This window comes from Scyliorhinus canicula, chromosome 16, assembly GCF_902713615.1.
Source record: "Scyliorhinus canicula chromosome 16, sScyCan1.1, whole genome shotgun sequence".
Lineage (NCBI taxonomy): Eukaryota > Metazoa > Chordata > Chondrichthyes > Carcharhiniformes > Scyliorhinidae > Scyliorhinus > Scyliorhinus canicula.
The window spans coordinates 122,950,726-122,974,602 of NC_052161.1; the positions used below are offsets into that span (position 1 = coordinate 122,950,726).

The 23,877-nt window shown below is 44.5% G+C and overlaps 1 protein-coding gene across 6 annotated transcripts in view; it reads left to right on the forward strand.

Annotated features, from left to right (window-relative positions):
* zgc:154075 (uncharacterized protein LOC556929 homolog) overlaps positions 1-23,877 on the forward strand; it is a 332,990-nt gene that overhangs the window by 1,971 nt on the left and 307,142 nt on the right. For 4 of the 6 annotated variants that reach the window (XR_005457420.1, XM_038773628.1, XM_038773630.1 and 1 more), the window contains exon 2: positions 4,626-4,780. Coding sequence is in view for 4 of the 6 variants with exons in the window: in XM_038773628.1 (XP_038629556.1) it covers positions 4,688-4,780 (93 nt within the window). In the remaining 2 variants the exon portion in view is untranslated. Of the gene's footprint in view, positions 1-730; positions 906-4,625; positions 4,781-23,877 lie in introns of those variants that run through there. The other 2 variants (XM_038773629.1, XM_038773634.1) reach the window with 2 other exon arrangements.

The window sequence follows — 23,877 nt, forward strand, 5'->3', positions numbered from 1 at the left end:
TTTATAAATACCAGGCTATTAAACAGACACTACTAGCGGTGATTTAAACTATATTTACAGTCTGATTTTAATCGTTGCAGTGTTTTCCCGGATTTTACAACTCGTTTAAAATGTAATGTGTGGAGTTGTTGCGATCTGGTTACTTGCTCCGTGCTCGGAGTGAATTTCGGCGGTATATTGCCTTCCCCTCACATTTAGTCAGGTGCAATTCTCACCTTTCCCACTCCCCGCTGGAGATGAATTCGCTGATTTACTCTAACGCACGGAGCTATAACACAATGTGGAGGGGTTAAAATGCAGCATTTTTATTCTTAGCGAATCCGAACTTGAAGCACAGCACAGTGGCTGCTTTAAAAGATCTATGGCGGCACCTCTCGACCAAAATAAATAAATTAGCCAAATTTATGTGGTTGTAACACGATGTGGAGTTTTGCAACAGCGCGCCATTGATCGGAGCACACTTGGACAAAGTAACTTTTTACAGGGCACACCACGCTGGAAGGAAGTCGGTCTCGCAGTCTGTTTCACTTTTCCTAATCTTCGAATCTTTGTCACAAGAGGCGTTCACATTAAATTTATTCCCTTTTTTAAAAAAATTCCGATGATGCAGGATACATTTTGAATTTTATGATCTTCTTTCGGTAACTCATGAACCGACAGGAAGTTCCCGTTTACCTGTTGTCCCAACAGGTTTTCTTTTACCTGGAAATGGCCGTCTTGAGCACAGCCACTTGGATCACTTTTTTTTCCCGCCTTTGGCAGCCTGCCACCTATTTACTCGTGTGGAGAAGTTCTTTTTGTTTGATTATGAACATAAGTTTCCAACAGTCACGCAAATCGAAACTGTTGCAACACTGCCTTGAGCAAGCAGATTGGTAGTACTCGTTACTTACCACTTTAGCGCGGTACGTATTAGGCAGATGTTAAACTCCAAAATATACGGATATACGGTTTGTGCTTTAATATTAATAATTAAAAGATCTTTCCAGCGAAGTACTTGATAACTTACTTTCCTTCATAAACCAGACAATGAGATCGCTGGGAGGGTTTAGTAAATATTTAAAAATATCGCCATCGTGAAGTTTCTGGTTCAGAATGTTTTTCAGCGCGCACACTTCTCACCTGGACTCATGTCACTTGGTTTGATGCCGTTTAACAATAATTTGAAACCCATCAATTCATTGAAAAGCAGTCTCCCCTAGTTTCACCAGATTTCAAAATTGATGAATTCCTCTCCTTCAGCCTTTCCTTCCTTTCTACAAACAAACAAGCCTAACGTCATCAACCTCCCGACTAACGTGGCCTCCACTAGCTCCTTAGCCTTAATGGTCGCCTTGACCCTCCACCTCAGCCTTTTGATTAGAAGCAATTTTCCAAAAGCATATCTGGGCCAAACCAGAGATTTGAATCGAACTAACATGCTTTCCATCCAATGTTGTTTGATATAACCACTTTATTGAAGGGCTGCGTACCTGTTATATTATAAAACCACAGACACCAAGAAGATTCCAGTTTCACTTCCTGGTCTGTGCATCATTAACTAATTTAATTCGAGGCAGTAGTACAGAAAACGTAAATTGGCCTCAGAGTAACTTGACAAGAGACAGGAAACAGAATGTGTACGGTAAGGACATGGTCAGGTTTGGCAATGATTTCAACTTCCCATCCACCCATCCTCAAATAGCTTGTTGACTCTCACTTTTTAAGTTGGCACATGAAGAATGATCACTTGGGCAACTGGAATGTTGCAGTTCCTTTTGGGAAGAGAACGTAGAGAATGTAGACTGATGAATTATTGCACTGAAAAATCCTAATGGATCCTACATAAAACAGTAATACTATACCCTTTAATTTATGTTCCATCGCAGAAGATGAACTATTGAGCCGGAAGGACTCAAAACGTTACGTCTGTTTCTCTCTTCTTACAGATGCTGCCAGTTCTGCTGAGTTTTTCCAGCGTCAGTTTTGTGCCACAAAATATACCTTGTGCACATCTATTTTAAAATAATTTGTTAAATAAATACTCCATTAGGGCAGCACGGTGGTGCAGTGGTTCGCACTGCAGTTTCACGGCGCCAAGGTCCCAGGTTCGATCCCGGCTCCGGGTCACTGTCCCATGTGGAATTTGCACATTCTACCAGTGTTTGCGTGGGTTTTGCCCCGACTACCCAAAAGATGTGCAGTGTAGGTGGATTGGACACGCTAAATTGCTCCTTAATTGGAAAAAATGAATTGGGTACTCTAAATTTATAAACAAAAAAAATAAATAGTCCACATAACTTAACAGCAATGGTTAGAAATAGTTATTTTCCGGTGGTTCAGTGGTTAGCACTGATGCCCCATGGCGCCAAGGACCTGAGTTCGATCCTGGCCTCGGCTCACTGTCCAACCACTGTACAATCAGGGGCTGGTTTAGCACACTGGGCTAAATCGCAGGCTTTTGAAGCAGAACAAGGCAGGCCAGCAGCACGGTTCAATTCCCATACCAGCCTCCCCGAACAGGCGCTGGAATGTGGCGACTTGGGGCTTTTCACAGTAACTTCATTTGAAGCCTACTTGTGACAATAAGCAATTTTCATTTCATTTCTGCCCATGTGGAGTTTGTACATTCCCCCCCATGTCTGCATGGGTCTCACCCCAAAGATGTCCAGGCTAAACTGCACTTTAATTGGGGAAAACAATGAATTGGGTACTTTAAATTTATATTTAAAAAAACGAAATATAGTGTAGTACATGTTCCCAAATATGGTTAATCCCTATCGTTGCTTATTTCTCTTTGTCCCGCTAGAACTGCCCCAGTTATCATTTGCTGTATATTTCCAGTCTATGTCTCTCAAATTTTGAAGCAATGCTTTGACCTAATGCAATTCATGGATAATAACCAGTTCTACTATAATATAGACCGTGTTTCACCTTTACGCATCACAAGAGCACTCGTGTCATTCACTGACTTGCTATTAAAAGAAGCAAGTGGTCCCTGTGTAAAAAGAGTGTGGTCAGTATCAATCCAATTCCCAGTAAGCCATGGGCAGCACAAAACTGTCCCTTATTTGGCACTGATTGAAAATCTTACCCTAGAGGCCACAGAATAGCTGGTGTGGGAATGGGAAAAAGGCACATCGATGCTGTCTGGGTGATTGCTGATTGTTAGGATTAAGGCACATTGTTGAGGCAAGCATGAGCGTTTACTCTGACTACATCGAGCTGAAGAAAACAAACGTTAGGCAAGATTATTTTATACTAATAATTGTTAGAAAATTCCTACTGGAAACAGCAGTGGAAACAGAATCTATAATAGCTTTTAAAAATAAGTGTATAAATATTTTTAAAAGATAAAATTGAGAGGATATGGGAAAAGGAATTGGATCTAGTGCTAAGTAAATAACTTTCAAAGAACTGGCACAGGTGCGATGGGCTGAATAGTCTCCTCCTGTACTCCCGTTTCAATGACTTAGGAGTACTTGATGCCACACTAGCTGCCTGAAATTAGAAATATTTTACCACCCCCAACATCCCTTGACTTTATGAGGATTGTGTGAGCTACCCCAAAGCCAGCAGGTCACACACCAGAAGGTTACAGGTTTGATTATTGACCTGGTGACTAATCACAGCTTGAAAACAGTTGGAACTCTGCAATCAACTTCTGCATCCCGACTAGGAAGGTCATCCTATCTTGAATGCCATCCATTAACTCTCGTTTAACTATGTATATCTATATTGGAGGACAGATTTGGGTTGGATTGTGATGCCCTCTGTGGTTAAATAGTCTGCCAACCAGAAGGCAACTAACAACAGTGGGATTGTAACTCAGTAGAAGTTAGTATGTTAAGAAGAGAAGAGACAAAACTAGCAGTGAAATGTTTGAAAAATAACCAACAATTTCAAAATATGAATGCTGTCATTGTTGAACCCCAAATAAGTAACGAGCTGTTTGCAGCATGTGGTAAAGTGATCAGTTTACAGGTGGAAAATGATTAAGCCAAATTACAACATGGCCAAATCCAAATAGTTACTGCAGCAAAGTTGAAACAAATATGTTTTTATAGGCCATTGCTTAGCACTACTTCCTCACAGCACCAGTGACCCGGGTTCAATTCCGCCATGGGTGTCTGTGTGGAGTTTGTACGTTCTCCCTGTGTTTGCGTGGGTTTACTTCGGATGCTCTGGTTTCTTCCCACAGTCCAAAGATGTTCAGGTTAGGTGGATTGCCATGCTAAAGTTGCCCCTTACTGTCCAAAGATGTGCAAATTAGGTGGGGTTACGGGATTAGGGTGGGGGAATGAGCCCCGGTAGAGTGCTCTTTCAGAGGGTTGGATGGCCTCCTTCTGCAGTATTGGGATTCTATGATTGTTTCATATAGAGACTGCGCTAAGCTGAATCTAGGGGAAATGTTTATTCTGATACATACTGTACAAAAACTACATGTTCCATTTGCAGAATATGTGGACTTTGGCTGATTGCAGACTTAGTTAATATTGGGGTGACCTTCCATTGTTTCTCCTTCCCCATGCTCACTATTATCATACATCTTTAAATCTGTAAAATCCTAGTTGTCTTCACTAGATGATAAACATGTGATCATGGATATGACACTTGTTTCCCTGTTTTGTCTTACATACTTACAGTGGTTGCAGTGCTAAGGATTGTACAAATATAGTCCAGCCAAGCTTCTCCAGAAGCCAAACCTATGAGAACATGGACACAGCACATAGAGACCAAGAACAGGAGGATTAAAAAGCAGTTCAAGTCCAGGCCATACACTTCAGTTCTGTGTTTCTTGGTTGGTTTTGTCTTTTTTCCTCCAGTAGGAAGGGTGTAAAATAACTGCTTTATTGCCCCATTTTACACCCTGACTTAATAATAATTGCTTGTATATTTATATATACTTATTTTGTTTATTCTCAGTAGTGAACTGCAGTATAGATTCTCTAAATATGCAGAAAATTATAACATTTTCTCTTGTTAACACTTCCCTGCTCAGGGCGTCACGGTGGCGCAATGGGTTAGCCCTGCTGCCTCACAGCGCCGAGGTCCCAGGTTCGATCCTGGCTCTGGGTCACTGTCTGTGTGGAGTTTGCACATTCACCCAGTGTTTGCGTGGGTCTCGTCCCCACAACCCAAAGATGTGCAGGCTAGGTGGATTGGCCACGCTAAATTGCCCCTTAATTGGAAAAAATGAATTGGGTACTCTAAATTTATAAGAAAAAAAAATTGTTCCCTGCTCAAGATACTGGTCTCTGTGCTTCCTACGCCTGTGGCCTTATTCTGTGTGTGAACAAAGATAGTGGTGGCATTTGTCACAACTACAGTTTCATGTTTGTTGGATAACTCTGGAGTTGAGGGTGGCACCGTGACACAGTGGTTAGGACTCCTGTCTCAAGGCGCCGAGGACCCGGGTTCGATCCCGGCCCCCGGGTCACTGTCCATGTGGAGTTTGCACCTTCTCCCAATGTTTGCGTGGGTATCACCCCTCAACCCAAAGATGTGCAGAATAGGTGGATTGGCCGCACTAAATTGCCCCTTAATTGAAAAAAAAGAGTTTGGGTACTCTACATTTATATATTTCTTTTAACTCTCTGGAGTTGTGATCGTGGGTGATTTTTCTTCACTTCCCGAGGCCAATTGTAGTTAAGATCAACATAGACAGAAAATTAAACAGCACCAATATCCTAGTGCTATTGCGAGGGTTTAAATAAACTTGGCAAAGGTATGGGATCCAGGAAATATTAGCAGGGAAAAACAAGGGACACAGAGAATTGGGAGAGGAAGATGGCACTAGAATGGGTAATAGTATGATATTAGGTGGGGTCAGGGTAAGAGAGAATGAAATACGGTCTAAATTAAGTTTGCTGTGCCATTATGTGAATGTGTGGAGTGAGCTATAGGCGCGGATAGCCAAATGGAAATATGACATTGAGGTGATAATGGAGACAGCCTCAGAAAAGGATAGGACAAGGTACAAAATATTCCTGGATATAAGGTGTTCAGGAAAGATAAGGAAGGAAAGAAAGGAGGTGGGTCGCAGTAATGAGTAAGTAGAACATTTCAGTGCTAAAGAGAGGATGTCCGAAAAAGGTTAAAGGATATAATCCATTTGATTAGAGCTAAGAAGCAATAGAGATACCATTACAGTGTCGGGTGCATTCTAAAGTCCACCTTTTCGTGGTAAAGATGGAGAAGAAAAATTACAGAAAGGTGCAAGAACTGTAGAGTAGCTATTGTTATGGGCCAGGGTATAGAGAACCCCAAAGTGCATCATGGAGTTCACCTGACCCACACCTTTTACTAGATTGTGGTATGGGGAGCACACGGCCCTCTCTACAGGTGTGGTACAGCAGAAAAGGAAAAGTAGTTTTTAAAGCAAAACAATGTTTATTCTATGAACTCAAGTTAACCTTTTTAAAACATACAGTGAACATCTTAGCAACCATTAATTCAAGTACAACCCCAAAGAATACAAGACTAAGTAATCTTTAAGCTTTCCCTTTAACATCCATAAGACTTGAAAAATAATTTTTTTTGGAATTATTTTAATTAAAGCTTTTGCCAACCAGGATTTTTACATAACAAAAAGAAAAACAACAAATGCAAAATATTTACCCCCCCCCCCCCCCCCCCCCCCCCCCGCTGTTGCTGATGACATTTAACTGACCCCTAGAAAGTCAAGGAAAGGTTGCCACTGCCGGGAGAACCCCATCAAGGACCCTCACAAGGCAAACTTTATTCGCTCCAGGCTGAGAGACCCAGCCATATGGCTAACCCAGATCTCCACACTCGGGGGTTTCGAGTCCCTCCACATTAACAGGATCCGCCTCCGGGCTACCAGGGAGGCAAAGGCCAGAACGTCGGCCTCTTTCACTTCCTGCAATCCCGGATCCTCACACCCCAAATATCGCTATTGTTGGACTCGACTTCACCCGCGTGTCCAAAATCTTGGACATAACCCTCGCAAAGCCCTGCCAGAATCTTTTAAACGCCGGGCAAGCCCAGAACATATGGATATGGTTCATTAGACTCCCTGCACATCTCGTGCACCTGTCCTCTACCCCAAAAAACTTGCTCATTCTTGCCGTCGTCATGTGAGCCCGGTGCACCACCTTAAATTGAATCAAACTCAGCCTGACGCATGATGCGGACGAATTCACCCTGCCCAGGGCATCAGCTCACAGGCCCTCATCCAGCTCCTCCTCCCACTTGCCCTTCAGCTCCTCCACTGAGGCTTCCTCCGCCTCCTGCAGCTCCTGATATATGTCCGACACCTTCCCCTCTCCTACCCAGATACCACCCTGTCCTGTATCCTTCGCGGTGGTAACAGCGGAAATGTCCCCACCTGTTTCTTGAGAAAGTCCCGAACCTGGAGATATCTGAAAGCATTTCCCGGGGGGAGGCCAAACCTCTCCTCCAGCGCCTGCACGCTGGGGAAGGTCCCATCTATAAACAGGTCCCCCATCCTTCTAATGCCTGCCCTATACCAGCCTTGGAACCCCCATCTATCCTGCCCGGAGCAAATCTGTGGTTGTTCTGTAACGGGGTCCAAACTGAGGCCCCCTCCTCCTTCCTGTGCCTCCTCCACTGACCCCAGACCCTCAGTGCTGCTGACACCACCGTGCCGGCGAGAATGGCAGCGGTGCTGTTACTAGTGCCCCTAGGCTGGTGCCTTTGCATGACGCCGCCTCTAGCTGCCCCCACGCCGACCCCTCCTCCATTACCCACTTCCTAATCATGGCCACATTCACCGGCCAATAGTAGCTGCAGAGGTTCGGCAGTGCCACCTCCCACCCCCGGCTAGGCTCCAAGAATACCCTCTTGACCCGCAGAGTTTTATTTGCCTAGACGAATCTTGTGATAATCCTGTTTACACGCTTGAAAAAGGATTTGGGGATGAACATGGGGTGGCACTGAAAAACGAACAAGAATCTGGGAAGAACCGGCATCTTCACAGTCTGCACTCTTCCCGCCAGGGAAAGCGGGAGCACGTCCCACCTTTTGAAGTCTCCCTCCATCTGCTCCACCAGCCGAGACTTGTGCAGGGCAAGTTGAGCCTGTGTAGGGCATCCCAACTCCTAGCCACCTATATACCTAAATATCGAAATCTCCTCTCCACTATCTTGTGAGGGAGCTCCCCCAGTCTCTCCTCCTGGCCCCTGGTGTGGATTATAAACAGCTCACTTTTCCCCACGTTCAGCTTGTACCCCGAGAAGCTCCCAAAGTCCCCCAGTATCTGCATGACCTCCCCCCTCACTTCTAGCGGGTCCGAAATATACAACAGCAGGTTGTATAGGGAAACCTGGTGTTCCTCCCCACCCCGGTCCAGCCCTCTCCAGTTCCTAGAAGTCCGAAGCGCTATGGCCAATGGTGTAACCTGAAATACTCCAACCTCAGCCAGTTCGTGGACACGCTCGCTACGGGGGCCTGATACAGTAGCTTGACCCACCCTATGAAACCCTCCCCAAATCCAAACCTACCTAACACCTCCCACAGGTACTCCCACTCCACCCTGTCAAAGGCCTTCTCCGCATCTATTGCAGCCACTACTTCTACGTCTCCCCCCGCTCCGAGGGTATCATAATAGTATTCAGGAGCCTCCTCACATTCATGTTCAGTTGCCTGGCCTTAACGAAACCCGTCTGGTCCTCCTCAATCACTCCCGGGACACAGTCCTCTATCCTGGTGGCCAGAGTTTTTGCCAGCAATTTAGCATCTACATTCAGGAGCGATATCGGCCTGTAGGACCCACATTGGAGCGGATCCTTCTTCGTCTTCAAAATAAGCGAGATCAGTGCCTGCGACATCGTCAGGGGGCGGGCTCTTCTCTCCTTCGCCTCGTTAAAGGTTCTGAACAGGAGTGGGCTCAGTAGCTCTGAGAACGTCTTATAAAATTCTGCAGGGAAGCCGTCCGGATCCGGGGCCTTGCCCGGCTGCATACTTGCCAGCCCCTTAACTACCTCCTCCAACTCAATCGGGGCCCCCAGTCCCTCCACCCGCTCCTCATCCACCCTTGGGAACCTCAGCCGATCCATAAATTGCTTCATCCCTTCCCCTCCTCTCGGGGGTTCTGACTCATATAGCTTCCCGTAGAACTCCTTGAAGACTTCATTGATCCTCTCCGGGCTCAACACCGTGTTACCTTCCTTATCCTGCACTCTCCCGATCTCGCTGGCCACTTCCCTCCTGCGCAGTTGGTACGCCCGCATCCTACTTGCCTTCTCCCCATACTCGTAGACTGCCCCTTTCACTTTCCTCAACTGTGCCTCCGCCTTCCCCGTGGTCAGCAAATCGAACTCCACCTGTAATTTCCGGCGCTCTTTTCGCAGCCCCCCCTCGGGGGCCTCCGCGTATCTCCTGTCCACCCTAAGTATCTCTCCCACCAACCTCTCCCTCTCCGCCCTCCCCCTCTTCTCTCTGTGGGACCTAATAGAGATTAACTCCCCCCTGATGACCGCCTTCACAGCCTCCCAAACCGTTGCCGCTGTTACCTCCCCCGTGTCATTTTTGTCATATAGTCCCGAATGCTCCTCCTTATCCGTCCACACACTTCATCCGCCAGCAGCCCTACATCCAGTCTCCAAAGAGGGCGCTGCCCCTGCTCCGCCCCCAGTCGCAGGTCCACCCAATGCGGGGCATGGTCCGAGACTGCAATGGCCGAATTCTCAGCCCCCTCCACCCTCGGGATTAACGCCCTGCCCAGCGCAAAGAAGTCAATCCGCGAATAGACTTTATGGACGTGGGAGAAAAAGGAGAACTCCTTCGCCCTAGGCCGTTCAAATCTCCACGGGTCCACTCCCCCCATCTGATCCATAAACTCCCACAGGGCCCTGGCTGCCGCCGGCCTCATTCCTGACCTGGTCTTAGACCGGTCCAACGCCGGGTCCAAGACAGTATTAAAATCCCCCCCCCCCCCCCCATAATCAAGTTACTTGATTCCAGGTCCGGGATTTTACCCAGCATGCGCCTCATGAACGCATCATCCCAGTTCGGGGCATACACGTTCACCAACACCACCCGGGCCCCCTGTAACCTGCTACTCACCATTATGTACCTACCCCCCTTGTCCGCCACGATGCTCCCTGCTTCAAACGCCACCCGTTTACTCACCAACATTGCCACCCCTCTGATCCTTGAGTCTAGCCCCGAGTGGAACACCTGGCCCACCCATCCTCTCCTTAACCTCGTCTGGTCAGCGTCTCCTGCAACATAGCCACTTCCGCCTTCAACCCCTTGAGATGTGAGAACACGTGGGACCTCTTGACCGGCCCGTTCAGGCCCCTCACATTCCACGTGATCAGCCTGGACGGGGGGTGACCCCCCCCCCCCCCCCCCCCCCCCCACCGACTAGCTATCTCCGTTTTTTGGCCAGCCACGTGCCCGCATCCCCCGCTCACTCCAGCCCCCCCGCCAGAGGTCCCCCAGCCTGACTCTCCATCCATCCCCAACAACTGGCTCCCCTTCAGTCAGCAAAGCAGCACCCCTCCACCCCCCCCCCCCAGCAACCCCCCCTGCCAAGCACCCGCTCAGCACTGATTTCCCCCCCATTGCGCTTCCGTAAGTCAGCTGACCCATGCTGACCCCAGCCACTCCCACCTCTATCTCCAAACTCACTATTGTCTCCTCTTCCGGGCCCCCCACTCCCCCCTCCCCCGCAGGGCAAGGGGGCAAGTGCCATCCGGATCCTTCCCGAGCGCCAGACAACACAGCCCGGGCGTCACCCACCCCCGAAACAAAAAACAATAACGGAGAAGCAAACAAACTTAAATTCTACAAATAGTCTTACACCAGGCCAACCCCTGATTACACATCCTCGCCAACGCATTTCACCCACGTGCAGCTGCCCCTTAGTTCAAGTCCAGCTTTTCATGTCTAATGAATGTCCACGCCTCATCCGGCGTATCAGAATAGTGGTGCCTGTCCTGGTACGTTACCCAAATTCTCGCCGGGTACAGGAACCCGAACTTCACCCCTTTGCTGTGGAGTACCGCCTTGGCCCGGTTGAAACCCGTAGGCCTCCTCGCCAGCTCAGCTCCTAAGTCCTGGTAAATGCAAATCTTGCCGTTCTCCCACTTGCTGCTCCGCTCCTTCTTTGCCCACCGCAGGACCCGGTCCCTGTCTGTAAAGCGGTGGAACCTTATCACCATCGCCCTCGGTGGTTCGTTCGCCCTCGGCTTCCTGGCGAGGACCCTATGCGCCCCATCCAGCTCCAAGGGCCGCGGGAAGGCTCCCGCGCCCATCAGCGTACCCAGCATCGTGGTCACATACGTGCTCCCGTCCGCCCCCTTCACACCTTCAGGGAGGCCCAGGATCCGCAGATTGTGACTCCGAGACCCGTATTGAAGGTCATACAGCCTCTCCTGCCATCTCTCGTGTAAGACCTTGTGCACTTCCACCCTGACTGCCAGGCCCAGGATCTCGTCCTCGTTCTCAGACACATAGAACATAGAACATAGAACGATACAGCGCAGTACAGGCCCTTCGGCCCTCAATGTTGCACCGACATGGAAAAAAATCTAAAGGCCATCTAACCTACACTATGCCCTTATCATCCATATGCTTATCCAATAAATTTTTAAATGCCCTCAATGTTGGCGAGTTCACTACTGTTGCAGGTAGGGCATTCCACGGCCTCACCACTCTTTGCGTAAAAAACCCACCTCTGACCTCTGTCCTATATCTATTACCCCTCAATTTAAGGCTATGTCCCCTCGTGCTAGCCACCTCCATCCGCGGGAGAAGGCTCTCGCTGTCCACCCTATCTAACCCTCTGATCATTTTGTATGCCTCTATTAGGTCACCTCTTAACCTTCTTCTCTCTAACGAAAACAACCTCAAGTCCATCAGCCTTTCCTCATAAGATTTTCCCTCCATACCAGGCAAAATCCTGGTAAATCTCCTCTGCACCCGTTCCAAAGCTTCCACGTCCTCCCTATAATGAGGCGACCAGAACTGTACGCAATACTCCAAATGCGGCCGTACTAGAGTTTTGTACAACTGCAACATGACCTCATGGCTCCGGAACTCAATCCCTCTACCAATAAAGGCCAACACACCATAGGCCTTCTTCACAACCCTATCAACCTGGGTGGCAACTTTCAGGGATCTATGTACATGGACACCGAGATCCCTCTGCTCATCCACACTGCCAAGAATTTTACCATTAGCCAAATATTCCACATTTCTGTTATTCTTTCCAAAGTGAATCACCTCACACTTCTCCACATTAAACTCCATTTGCCACCTCTCAGCCCAGCTCTGCAGCTTATCTATGTCCCTCTGTAACCTGCAACATCCTTCCGCACTGTCTACAACTCCACCGACTTTAGTGTCGTCTGCAAATTTACTCACCCATCCTTCTGCGCCCTCCTCTAGGTCATTTATAAAAATGACAAACAGCAACGGCCCCAGAACAGATCCTTGTGGTACGCCACTCGTAACTGAGGTACGCCACTCGTAACTGAACACCTTCCTCTCCACCTCCTTGATAGCCTTCTCCTGTGCCTTCTGGACCTCCACCATCTTTTCCATGGAGGCCTTCATAAGGTGGTTTCATTTTTCACCTTTTCACTATCCTTTAAGAAATGCACACCTTAAATATACTTTTTTGTTTTAAAAAAACAGCACACGCAAACAGGTATAATAATATAATCCATTTTTTTCATTCTTCTTCCTCCAACTGAAATCCTTCTTGATTGACAGTCTCTTTGAACAAGAAGGTCCTTGCACGATCCAGCCATTTCTCTACGCCTCGGCATTTCTCTTTAAAGTCAGATACTTTCGTTCAATCTGATCCCAGAATTCCGTGTAATTCTCCAACACAGGAGCATTGGTTATCACAGCTTTTAGGCGGTCAAATGTCTGTTGAAAGTCCGCTGTCCACTGAAATATTTGACGTTTCTTGAGCACGTCCATCAGTGGAGCGACCACATTGCTGAAATTCGGTCCAAATTTCCGGTAAAATCCACTCTTACCAAGAAATCGCATTATTTCACTTCGTCTTCAGGGTATTGAAAACTCAATAACTGTGACCATTCGACCCTGTCTGATTGTATGGACAAGGAAAGTGACTTGGGCTTTTCCAAATGCACTTTTGGCTAGGTTCATCACCAAATCCACCTCCTGAAGTCGATTGAATAACTCCATCAGATGTTTTAAATGTTCTTTCCATGTCTGGCTGAAAATTACCAGATCGTTGATGTATACCGCACAATTGGGTAATCCTGAAACCACTTTGTTAGTTAACCGTTGAAATGTGGCTGTGGCGTTTTTCATGCCAAATGGCATAACTTTGAATTGGTATACCATCTGGAGTCACAAAAGCTGAAATCGGGGCAGCACGGTGGCGCAGTGGTAGCACTGGGGCTGGTTTAGCACACGGCTAAATAGCTGGCTTTGAAAGCAGACCAGGGCAGTCCAGCAGCACGGTTCAATTCCCGTACCAGCCTCCCCAAACAGGCGCCGGAATGTGGCGACTAGGGCCTTTTCACAGTAACTTCATTTGAAGCCTACTTGTGACAATAAGCGATTTTCATTTTCATTTTTCATTGCAGTCTCACGGCGCCGAGGTCCCAGGTTCAATCCCGGCTCTGGGTCACTGTCCGTGTGGAGTTTGCACATTCTCCCCGTGTTTGCATGGGTTCGCCCCTACAACCCAAAGATGTGCAAGGTAGGTGGATTGAACATGCCAAATTGCCCCTTAATTGGAAAAAATTAATTGGGTACTCTAAATTTATTTAAAAAAACAAAAGCTGAAATCTCCTTCGCCCTTTCGGATAAAGGTACCTGCCAGTAACCTTTAAGTAAATCCAGTTTGGAAATAAAAGCTGATTGTCCCACTTTCAGCACAGGGCTAAATCGCTGGCTTTGAAAGCTGACCAAGGCAGGCCAGCAGCACGGTTCGATTCCCGTAACAGCCTCCCCGAACAGGCCCGGAATGTGGCGACTAGGGGCTTTTCACAGTGACTTCATTTGAAGCCTACTTGTGACAATAAGCGATTTTCATTTCATTTCATTTCATTTCTCAATGCAATCCTCCAAACATGGGATAGGATAAGAGTCAGTTCTTGTAACTGCATTAACCTTTCTATAGTCCACACACAACCGTTGTGTACCGTCCGGTTTTGGTACCATCACTATGGGTGAGTTCCATTGGCTGCAGCCCACTTCAATTATGCCATTTTTAAGCACACTCTCAATCTCTTTGTTAACCTGTGCCAATTTTAAAGGGTTATGTCTATATGGAGGTTGCTTGACTGGAACAGCATTTCCCACATCTAAATCATGTATAGCCATTTTAGTACTTCCCAATGTATCTCCACAAATTTTCCCATGTGATATCAATAACTCTTTCAAGTCAGTTCGTTTTTCCTCTGGAAGGTAACTCAACCATTTATCCCAATTTTTAAGAACATCCTCGTTTTCCAATTTAATTTGAGGTATGTCAAATTCACAGTCATCTGGATTTGGTTCATCACTTTGAGTTAAAATCATTAAAACCCCCTCCTTTTTCTCTTCTTCCATTTCAAAGTACCTTTTAAGCATATTCACATGACAGTCTCGGTGAGTCTTCCTTCTATCTGGTGTTTTTACCACATAATTCACCTCACTTAATTTCCTTTCAATCTGATAAGGTCCACAAAACCTAGCTTTTAAAGGTTCACCTACCACTGGTAACGACACTAAAACTTTTCACCAATGGCAAAACTACGAACTTTGGATTTCTTGTCCGCTACCCGTTTCATCACATTTTGTGCAACTTTCAAAATGTTGTCTAGCCAATTCACCTGCTCTATTTAATGGTTCCTAAAATTTGTGACGCAATCCAATAATATAATTTCTGATTTCTCACTCAGCAATTTTTCCTCAATCAATTTAAGTGGTCCTCATACCTCATGACCAAAAATTAGTTCAAAAGGACTGAATTTAGTTGACTCATTAAGGTGCATCCCTAATTGCAAACTGTACGAATGGAATTCCTTTATCCCAATCCTCTGGATAATCTTGACAATAAGCCCTCAACATTGTCTTTAATGTCTGATGCCACCTTTCTAACGCTCCCTGCGATTCTGGATGGTATGCAGTTGATTGAAATTGTTTTATTCCTAAGCTATCCATAACTTCTTTGAATAAACTCAAGGTAAAATTTGATCCTTGATCCGATTGTATTTCTGTGGGTAGTCCATATCAGTAAAGAATTTGAGTAATTCCTCCACAATCTTTTTCGCTGTAATATTACGTACTGTAATGGCTTCTAGAAACCTAGTAGACACATCCATTATAGTCAAAAGATATTGATTCCCACTTTTTGTTTCAGGAAGCGGTCCTACGCAATCAATTAGGACCCTTGTAAAAGGTTTCTCAAATGCTGGAATGGGTATTAAGGGCGCTGGTTTTATCACTGCTTGAGGTTTCCCTATCACTTGACATGTGTGACATGATTGACAAAATGTAACTACATCTTTATGTAGTCCAGGCCAATAAAAATGTTTTTGGATTTTAGCTTGAGTTTTCCTTATTCCCAAAGACCTCCCACTGGTACCTCATGTGCAACCCGCAACACCTCCTTTCTATACCCTACCGGCAATGCTACTTGATGAACCTCTGCCCACTTTTCATCCGCCTGCATATGTAAAGGTCTTCATTTTCTCATCAAGACATTACTTTTACGGTAATAACACTCTGGTATACACTCAGATTCCTCTTCCGTGTATGCTTTCTAATACATCCATTTTATTTCTACATCTTTCTGTTGTAACCGCCAATTTTCCTGAAAGAAAAATATCCGCCTCATCCTCCACCTGTTCTTGTTCTTTTTCAACCATCTGATCAAAAATAGTTTCTGACAATTGCACTTCAACTTCATCTTCACTCTTTGATTTCTCCTCTTGTCTTAACCTGTGGATTTGCGACCTTATTACTACACAATCTGGAAAAATCCCAGGATATTCGTCCTTCAACACTTCAGTTATCTGATTTTCCACTGGACTTTCCAACCTCACCTTATATAATGGAACACTACTCCTCTCACCCTGAATTCCACATATTACCACCTTTTCTGGCAACATTCTTTCCAAACTACATAACTCCTCATATCTTGCCATTAAAGATTGACTGGCTCCTGTATCTCTTAAAATTGTGACTTCTGTACCTGCTCCTCCTAATACACATGAGTAAACTTTACCCACACAAGTAAATTCTTTAAAGAGATCTGGCACCTTCTTATCAGTCACCTCTTGATCAGGCTGTACAATCTTTTGCACCTCCTTCACTTCACTTCCTTTACCACTTTAACAAACCCCACTGTCTTATCCTGTTTTACCACATCAGCCTTCCCAGTGCTTTTCTTTAACCATCAACACTGACTTTACATGGCCTAGTTTATTACAGTGAAAACATTTGAAACTTCGCATTTCTTTTCCACCCTCCTGGATTTATTTTGTAATGTGAAGTACACTCTCTTTATTATCTCCCATCAGATCACCTTTACCTTTACCACTTGAGTATTTCTCATGTCCCCAGTTTCTATCTCTCACAGGCTGAAACTGATGTGATTTGGAAACCGAGCTTTGATTTATGAACTAATTCATAATCTGCCATTTCTGCTGCTCATCTCACAGTTTTAACCCTCTGTTCTTCCACATGAGTTCTCACTACATTAGGATTTGGATTTTTAAACTCCTCCAAAAGTATAATTTCTCTGAGAGCTTCATACGTTTGGCCTATATTCAAAGCCGTTATCCACCTATCAGAATTACTCTGTTTCATCCTTTCAAACTCCATGTATGTTTGACCAGGTTCTTTCCTTAAATTTCTAAACCTTTATCTGTATGCTTAAAGCATTAGTTCATGTGCACCTAAGATGGATTTTTTCATCTCCTCATACGACTCAGATACCTCCTCTGATAGTGATGCAAACACTTCACTAGCCCTACCTACCAGCTTTGTTTGAATCAGTAATACCCACATTTCCTGTGCCCATTTCATTTGTTTAGCTACCTTCTCAAATGAAATGAAAAAGGCTTCTACCTCCTTCTCATCAAACCGTGGCAATCCTTGGACATATTTAAATAGATCCCCACCAAGCCTTCGACTATGACGCTCTTTCTCACTATCCTCATCACTATCATCCAACTATACGTTTCCCTTTACGCCTGCCAATTTTAACTGACTGTCATGATTCATGGCCAAGTTCTAACTCTCTTTATCTTTTTCCCTGATCTGTAGAGCATATGTTCTATGTATGTATCTCCCTTTCTTTTTCCTCTCTATCTCTTTCGTATTCAAGCTGCTTTAATTCTTTTTCATGTTCTATTTATTTAATTTGCAACTGGATTTTTGCCATTTCCAATGAGTCAAACTGTACCTCAAGCAACTTTAAATGCTTAGCCACCACCATAATTACCTCATCTTTTCGCATTTTGTCAGGTAATGTTAACTGCAATGTTTTTGCCAAACCTAACAGTCTGCTTTTAGTCTCTGTCTGTAAGGTACTGCGTGTGACCGTCTCCACCCCCAAAAAGTATGAGCCTCTGAAAGCGCCATTGGCCACAACACACTCCCTACTTAAACTAGAATGCCACACCTGAAAAGCAACCACAATATGCTTACCCCTCACTGCCTTCAAGATCACTAAGCCAATCCATTAGGTAGACTTTTACCCCCCTCGAGCCCCCAATTTGTATGGGCCAGGGTTTAGAGAACCCCAAAGTGTATCATGGAGTTCACCTGACCCACACCTTTTAATAGATTGTGGGATGGGGGGCACACAGCCCACTATACAGGTGTGGCACAGAGAAATGGAAAAGTATTTTTTAAAGCAAAACAATGTTCATTCTATGAACTCAAGTTAACCTTTTTAAAACATACAGTGAACATCTTAGCAACCATTAATTCAAGTACAACCCCAAAAAATACAAGACTAAGTAATCCTTAAGCTGTCCCTTTAACATCCATAAGACTTAAAAAAGACATTTTAACAGAAGCACATCAGGTTAAAGTCACTACTGAGAGCAGTTATTAGTTTTAAATCACCAGGATCGATTTACAGTCTTTAGATTACAGAGAGAGAGACTCATATTCCTTCTGGCTGTGACTGCAGCTATCCAGCTCTGAAAACGAAACTAAAACACACCCTGCAGCAAACAGCCTAAAATGAAAGTAAAAAGCTGACAGACAGCCCAGCGCCACCCACTCTCTGACATCACTGCAGTAATACACACCCATTTCTTAAAGGTACTCTCACTATAGATATTTATATACACACCCATTTATAAACACCCATTTTTTAAAGGTACTCTCACATTACACTATAATGAGGCACTTTAATTACCTACAACCTGAGCTATTAATCGTGTAAAGGGCAAAAAGGGGAAAGTGTTTGTGAATTGTGTTCAAGAGAATCTTCTAGTCAGTGTGTTTCTGGTCCAATGTGGAAGGAGAAACTGCTGGTTCTGGAGAATGAGGTGGATCAAGTGTCAGTAGAAGAACATTTAGAAGACAGTGATGATATTATTATAAGGTTTCGGTGACTATGAAAAAGGATAAGGAGCAATCCAGAGTAAAAAGAATTAAATAGGGGAGGGCTAATTTCAGTGGGGTGAGAACAGATCGGGCCCAGGTAAATTGGAATCAAACATTGGATGGCAAAACTAATGGAACAATATGCTGCCTTCAATGAGGGAATAGTTTGAGTATAGTCAAAGTACAATCCCGCGAGAGGGGAAAGGTAGGACAAACATATCCTGAGCTCCCTGGATGTCAACAGTGATCGAGAGTGCAATGTCCTTTAATCTGAATGCAATAAGGAAAATTTGTTATGTCTTGAAAATGTTTTAGAGAATGTTTGAAAAGGACTTTTAAGAGTTTGCACCAATTGTAAAGTGATCAATTGCAATTTTCTTGGAAAATAAGAAATACTTTGTTAAAATTTAGAGTACCCAATTCATTTTTTTTTTAATTGAGGGGCAATTTAGCGTGGCCAATCCACCTACCCTACACATTTTTGGGTTGTGGGGGTGAGACCCACGCAAACACGGGGAGAATGTGCAAACTCCACACGGACAGTGACCCAGAGCCGGGATCGAACCTGGGACCACGGCGCCATGAGGCTGTAGGGCTAACCCACTGCGCCACCGTGCTGCCCAGAAAATAAGAAATACTGCTCCACAGGGTCTGACAACCCTTGACCTGGAAGTAGTAGCACCAGGAAGGAAGTTAAAGTAGTGTGGCTGGAGCGACAAGGGAAGGGGGGAGAGAGGGAGAGAAGGAGGGGGAGAGAGAGAGAGAGAGAGGAGGAGGCAGGAGGGAGGGGGTGATCAGCTGCAGACACAAAAGAGAAAACAGTCAGAAAACAGACAGAAAGAGGAACAAATCATTTGTGAGGGGAAGTTAGCAGAGCTCTACCAAAAGGTCGGTTTTCTGTTTGGCTCTGAGAATAAAAATAGAATTCCAGAAGCTCTTGGGGAAGCAATGTACAAACATCCTGAAAGGGACAAAATCCTAAAAAATTGTGCTAATAGTTCAGGCATGCAAAAGAGCTGAGAGTTTGTATCAGCGACCAATTGAAAAGGAACTTTGGAAAGCTACATCATCAGGACTGTCATGACCCTAGGGCGAAGCATTTCTGAGAAGTGTGCCTTCCTGATGATAATTATATCTGTAAAACTTGGAGGTGAAAGCTGTTGTCAGATAGAACTCCTGACCTACCCTGTGTGATTATTGGACAGTTTATTGTGGAACTGTGTAGCTACTTTGTGTGATTTGTCTGCAGGAATGATGCAGGTGGTTGTGTAAGACATATCTTTGTTTTATTGACTATTTTAAATATAATTTTCCTGTTTTTTTATGGTTCTGATTAGTATTGCAGTAAAAGTTACAAAAGTGAAATCATATTGGTAATTTCTTCTTTTATTTCTAGTTTGTTGTAATGGAGTTCCCCAGGGGTCAGTGTTAGACCCTTGCTTTTCCTGATATATATATTAATGACCTTCAAAATGGTGGTGTTCAGGGCATGATTTCAAAATTGGCAGTTGATGTGAAGATTGGAAACGTTGCCAATTGTGATGAGGATAGTCTTCAAAAGGACATAAACATGTTGGTGGATTGGGCAGACAAGTAGCAGGTGAAGTTCAATACAGAGAAGTGTGAGGTGATTCATTTTGGCTGGAGGAATTGGCAAGGGAGTAAAGGGAAATAGGCAGAAAAGTAGAGTTACAGCCACAGTCAGATCAGTATGATCTTATTGAATGGCGGAGCAGGCTTAATAGACCCAATGGCCTACTCCTACTCTTATGATCTCTTTGGAGAGGGAGCAGAAAAGATTCATGAGAATGGTTCCAGGGATGAGGAATTTCAGCTACTTTGATAGATTGGAGAAGCTGAGGCTGTTCTCCTTGAGAATAGAAGATTAAGAGATTCAATAGGGGTTTTCAAAATCATCAGGATTGCACAGAGTAGCCAGGGATGAACTGTTTCCATTGGCGGAAGAGGTGAGAACTAAAGGACGCTGATTTAAGGTGTGATTGGCAAAATAAACAACGATACCATGTTAAGATTTGAAATGCAAGGTCTGAGAGTGGTGAAGGCAATGTCAATTGGAATCTTGAAAATACAATTGGATAATTGTCTGAAGTGAACATATTCGCAGGGCTACAGGGAAAAGCTGGTGATGGGGGAATAGTGAGATGCTCCAGAGAGCCAGGATGGACACAATGGGCTGGGTAGCTTCCTTCTGTTTAGTAATAATTATACGTTTCTATGCCACAGTTACATGTTGCCTTTATCCACAGAGCAAACAGAGCTAATTATATTCTCGTGTTTCAGCATTCACTGATTACATTGTCACATGTAGATTGTACGGAGCATCTTGTGGCCGCCAAGGGCTTTCCTGTCTTGGCTAAATTACTGGACTGATAATCCAAAGAGTGTGATTTCAAACCCATTCTGACTGATCATTTGAATTAAGTTTTTTTCTAAATGTGGAAATAAAAAGATGGTAGCAATAATGTCATCAGGTTGTTATCAAACCCCAACCAGTTCATCAACCTGCTTTATGAAGAAAACCTTAACCCTTACCTGGACTAAAAAGGACATACAAAATAAGAGCAGGGGTAGACCATCGAAACAGGAATACTTGCATTTCCAGAGCACTTTTTGTAATCACCAGATATCTCAAAGCACTTCACAGCCAAGGAAGTACTTTTGAAGTATAGTAACTGTTGTAATATAGGAGATGTGGCAGCCAATTTGGCAGACAGCAAACTTCCACAAACAGCAATATCATCATTGAAACAGAAAATGCTGGAAATACTCAGCAAGTCTGGTAGCATCTGTGGATAATTGGAAGAAATATCCTTGACCTGAAATATTAACTCTGTTTCTCTCTTTTGTGATGTTGATTGAGGGGGTAAATATCATCCAGGACTCCAAGGATAACTTCCCTACTTTGAGGCAATGCCACAGGATCTTTTACAACTACCTGAGCAGGCAGATGGGGTCTCGGTTTAACATCTCAACCAAAAGATGGCACCTCTGACAGTAGTGTACTGGAGTAGCAGCCTTGCCTTTGTGCTCAAGTCCTAGAATAGGACTTAAACCTGGAATCTTGTGACTGAGCCATAGCTGACAAACCATCAAGCCTCCTCCACCATTCAATATGACCATGCAGCTTCAACTCTACTTTCCCATTGAATCCTTACAGTGCAGATGTAGGCCATTCAGCCCATCAAGTCTGCAAAAACCATCCCCAAAAGTGCACCCTACCTAGGCCCACTCCCCTGGACTATCTCTGTAACCCCATCCAACCTGCACATCTTCGGACACCAAGGGGCAATTTAGCATGGCCAATCCACCTAACCTGCACATCTTTGGACTGTGGAAGGAAACTGGAGCACCCGGAGAAAACCCACGCAGACACCCCCACCCCATATCCCTTGATTTCCTAAAAAAATACTGCTATCTATTTATTATCTAGGGCCAGTGAATTATCCAACTTTTCCTTTAGTGCTTTTTCATTGAAGTCTCGAATAAATATATTGTAAATTACATTAGGAATGCATTGATCTGGCGACGCGGTGGAGCAGTGATTAGCACTGTTGCCTACAGTGCTGAAGACCCGGGTTCGATCCCGGCTCTGGGTCACTGTTTGTGTGGAGTTTGCACATTCCACCCATGACTGCATGGGTTTCGCCCCCACAACCCAAAGATGTGCAGATTAGGTGGATTGGCCACACTAAATTGTCCCTTAATTGGAAAAAAAATAATTGGGTACTCTAAATTTATTCTAAAAAAGGAATGCATTGATCAAATAGCCATAACTTTATGAATAAATGATTCTTCAATTACAACAATTTAATGATTTTTGTATTTGTTACCTATAAAACTGACAATCATATACATGGTGTGGCAAAGGCCTTCAGGTTCAATCTGATTGCAGTTTATGATCTACTAGTCACACTTATATATTTGATAACGGTCATTTTATAACTAAGAAGTATTGAGAATTTGTCACCATTTCTCTTTATGAATTTATTCACATTATTGATAATAAGATTCCACTGCTGTCAGTAATTTCTTTCAAGCACTCCTTGGTACTTCATGTGCTCCCTGTGCACTGTCATAAAATCGTTCTCCTCTATTATAGGATTAGGAGTAGGTCATTAAGCCCATCAAGTCTGCCCCACCTCTCAATACAAAAATGGCTGATCATCCACCTCAATTGTCTTTTTCAGCATGCTATCCCCATATTCCTTTATGTCATTAGTATTTAGAAATACATAACTAATGACTGAGCTTCGACAGCCTTCTGTGGTAGAGAATTCCAAAGATTCACAACAAAAAAGATTCTCCTGATTTCAGTCCTTTTTAAAAAAACTTAGAGTACCCAATTCGTTTTTTCCCAATTAACAGGCAATTAAGCGTGGCCAATCCACCTAGCCTGCACATCTTTGGGTTGTGGAGGCGAAACCCATGTAAACACGGGGAGAATGTGCAACTCCATACGGACAGTGACCCAGAGCCGGGATCGAACCTGGGACCTCGGTGCCATGAGGCAGCAGTGCTATCCACTGCGCCACCATGTTGCCCCTGATCTCAGTCCTAAGTGGTTTCCCCTTTATTTTGAAATTGTGTACCCTGGTTCTAGACTCCCCAACTAGGGGAAACATCTTAACTGCACCTACTCTGTCTATCCCTTTAAGGATTTTACAGCTTTCAATGAGTCAGAAGAATCCAGGACCTGTTTCCCCAATCTCATCGAAGAGCAGTCCTGCTATCGCAGGAAAAAGTCTGGTGTGCCTTCTTTAGACTCCTTCTATGGCAATAATATCCTTCCTAAAGTAAGCGGACTAAAAGTGCACAAAGTACTCCTGCTGCAGTCTAACGAAGGTTCTATACAATTGAAGCAAAACCTTGCTTCTCCTGTTCTTCAATGCTTTTGCCATAAAAGCTAATCTATTGTTAGCCTTCCTAATTGTATGTTACCCCAGATGCTAGCTTTCAGTGACTTATTGACGAGGACACCCAGGTCCCTTTGTACATCTGCACTTTCCAATCTGTCACCATTTAAGAAATATTTTGTACATCTGTTCCTCCCACCCAAATGAATAGCCTCACATTTTCCACATTATATTCCATTTGCCATGTTTTGTTCACTCACCAAGTCTGTCCAAATACCCTTGAAGCCACTTTGCCGCACACATTCCCATTTAGCTTTGTGTCATGTGCGAACTTGGAAAAATTACTTTTGGTTCCATATCCAAATCATCGATATATATTGTGAACAGCTGAGGCCCAAATACTGATCCTTGCAGTACCCCATGAGTCACAGCCTGCCAATGTGAGAATGACCTGTTTGTTCCTAGTCTCTATTTTCTGACTGTTAACCAGTCCTTA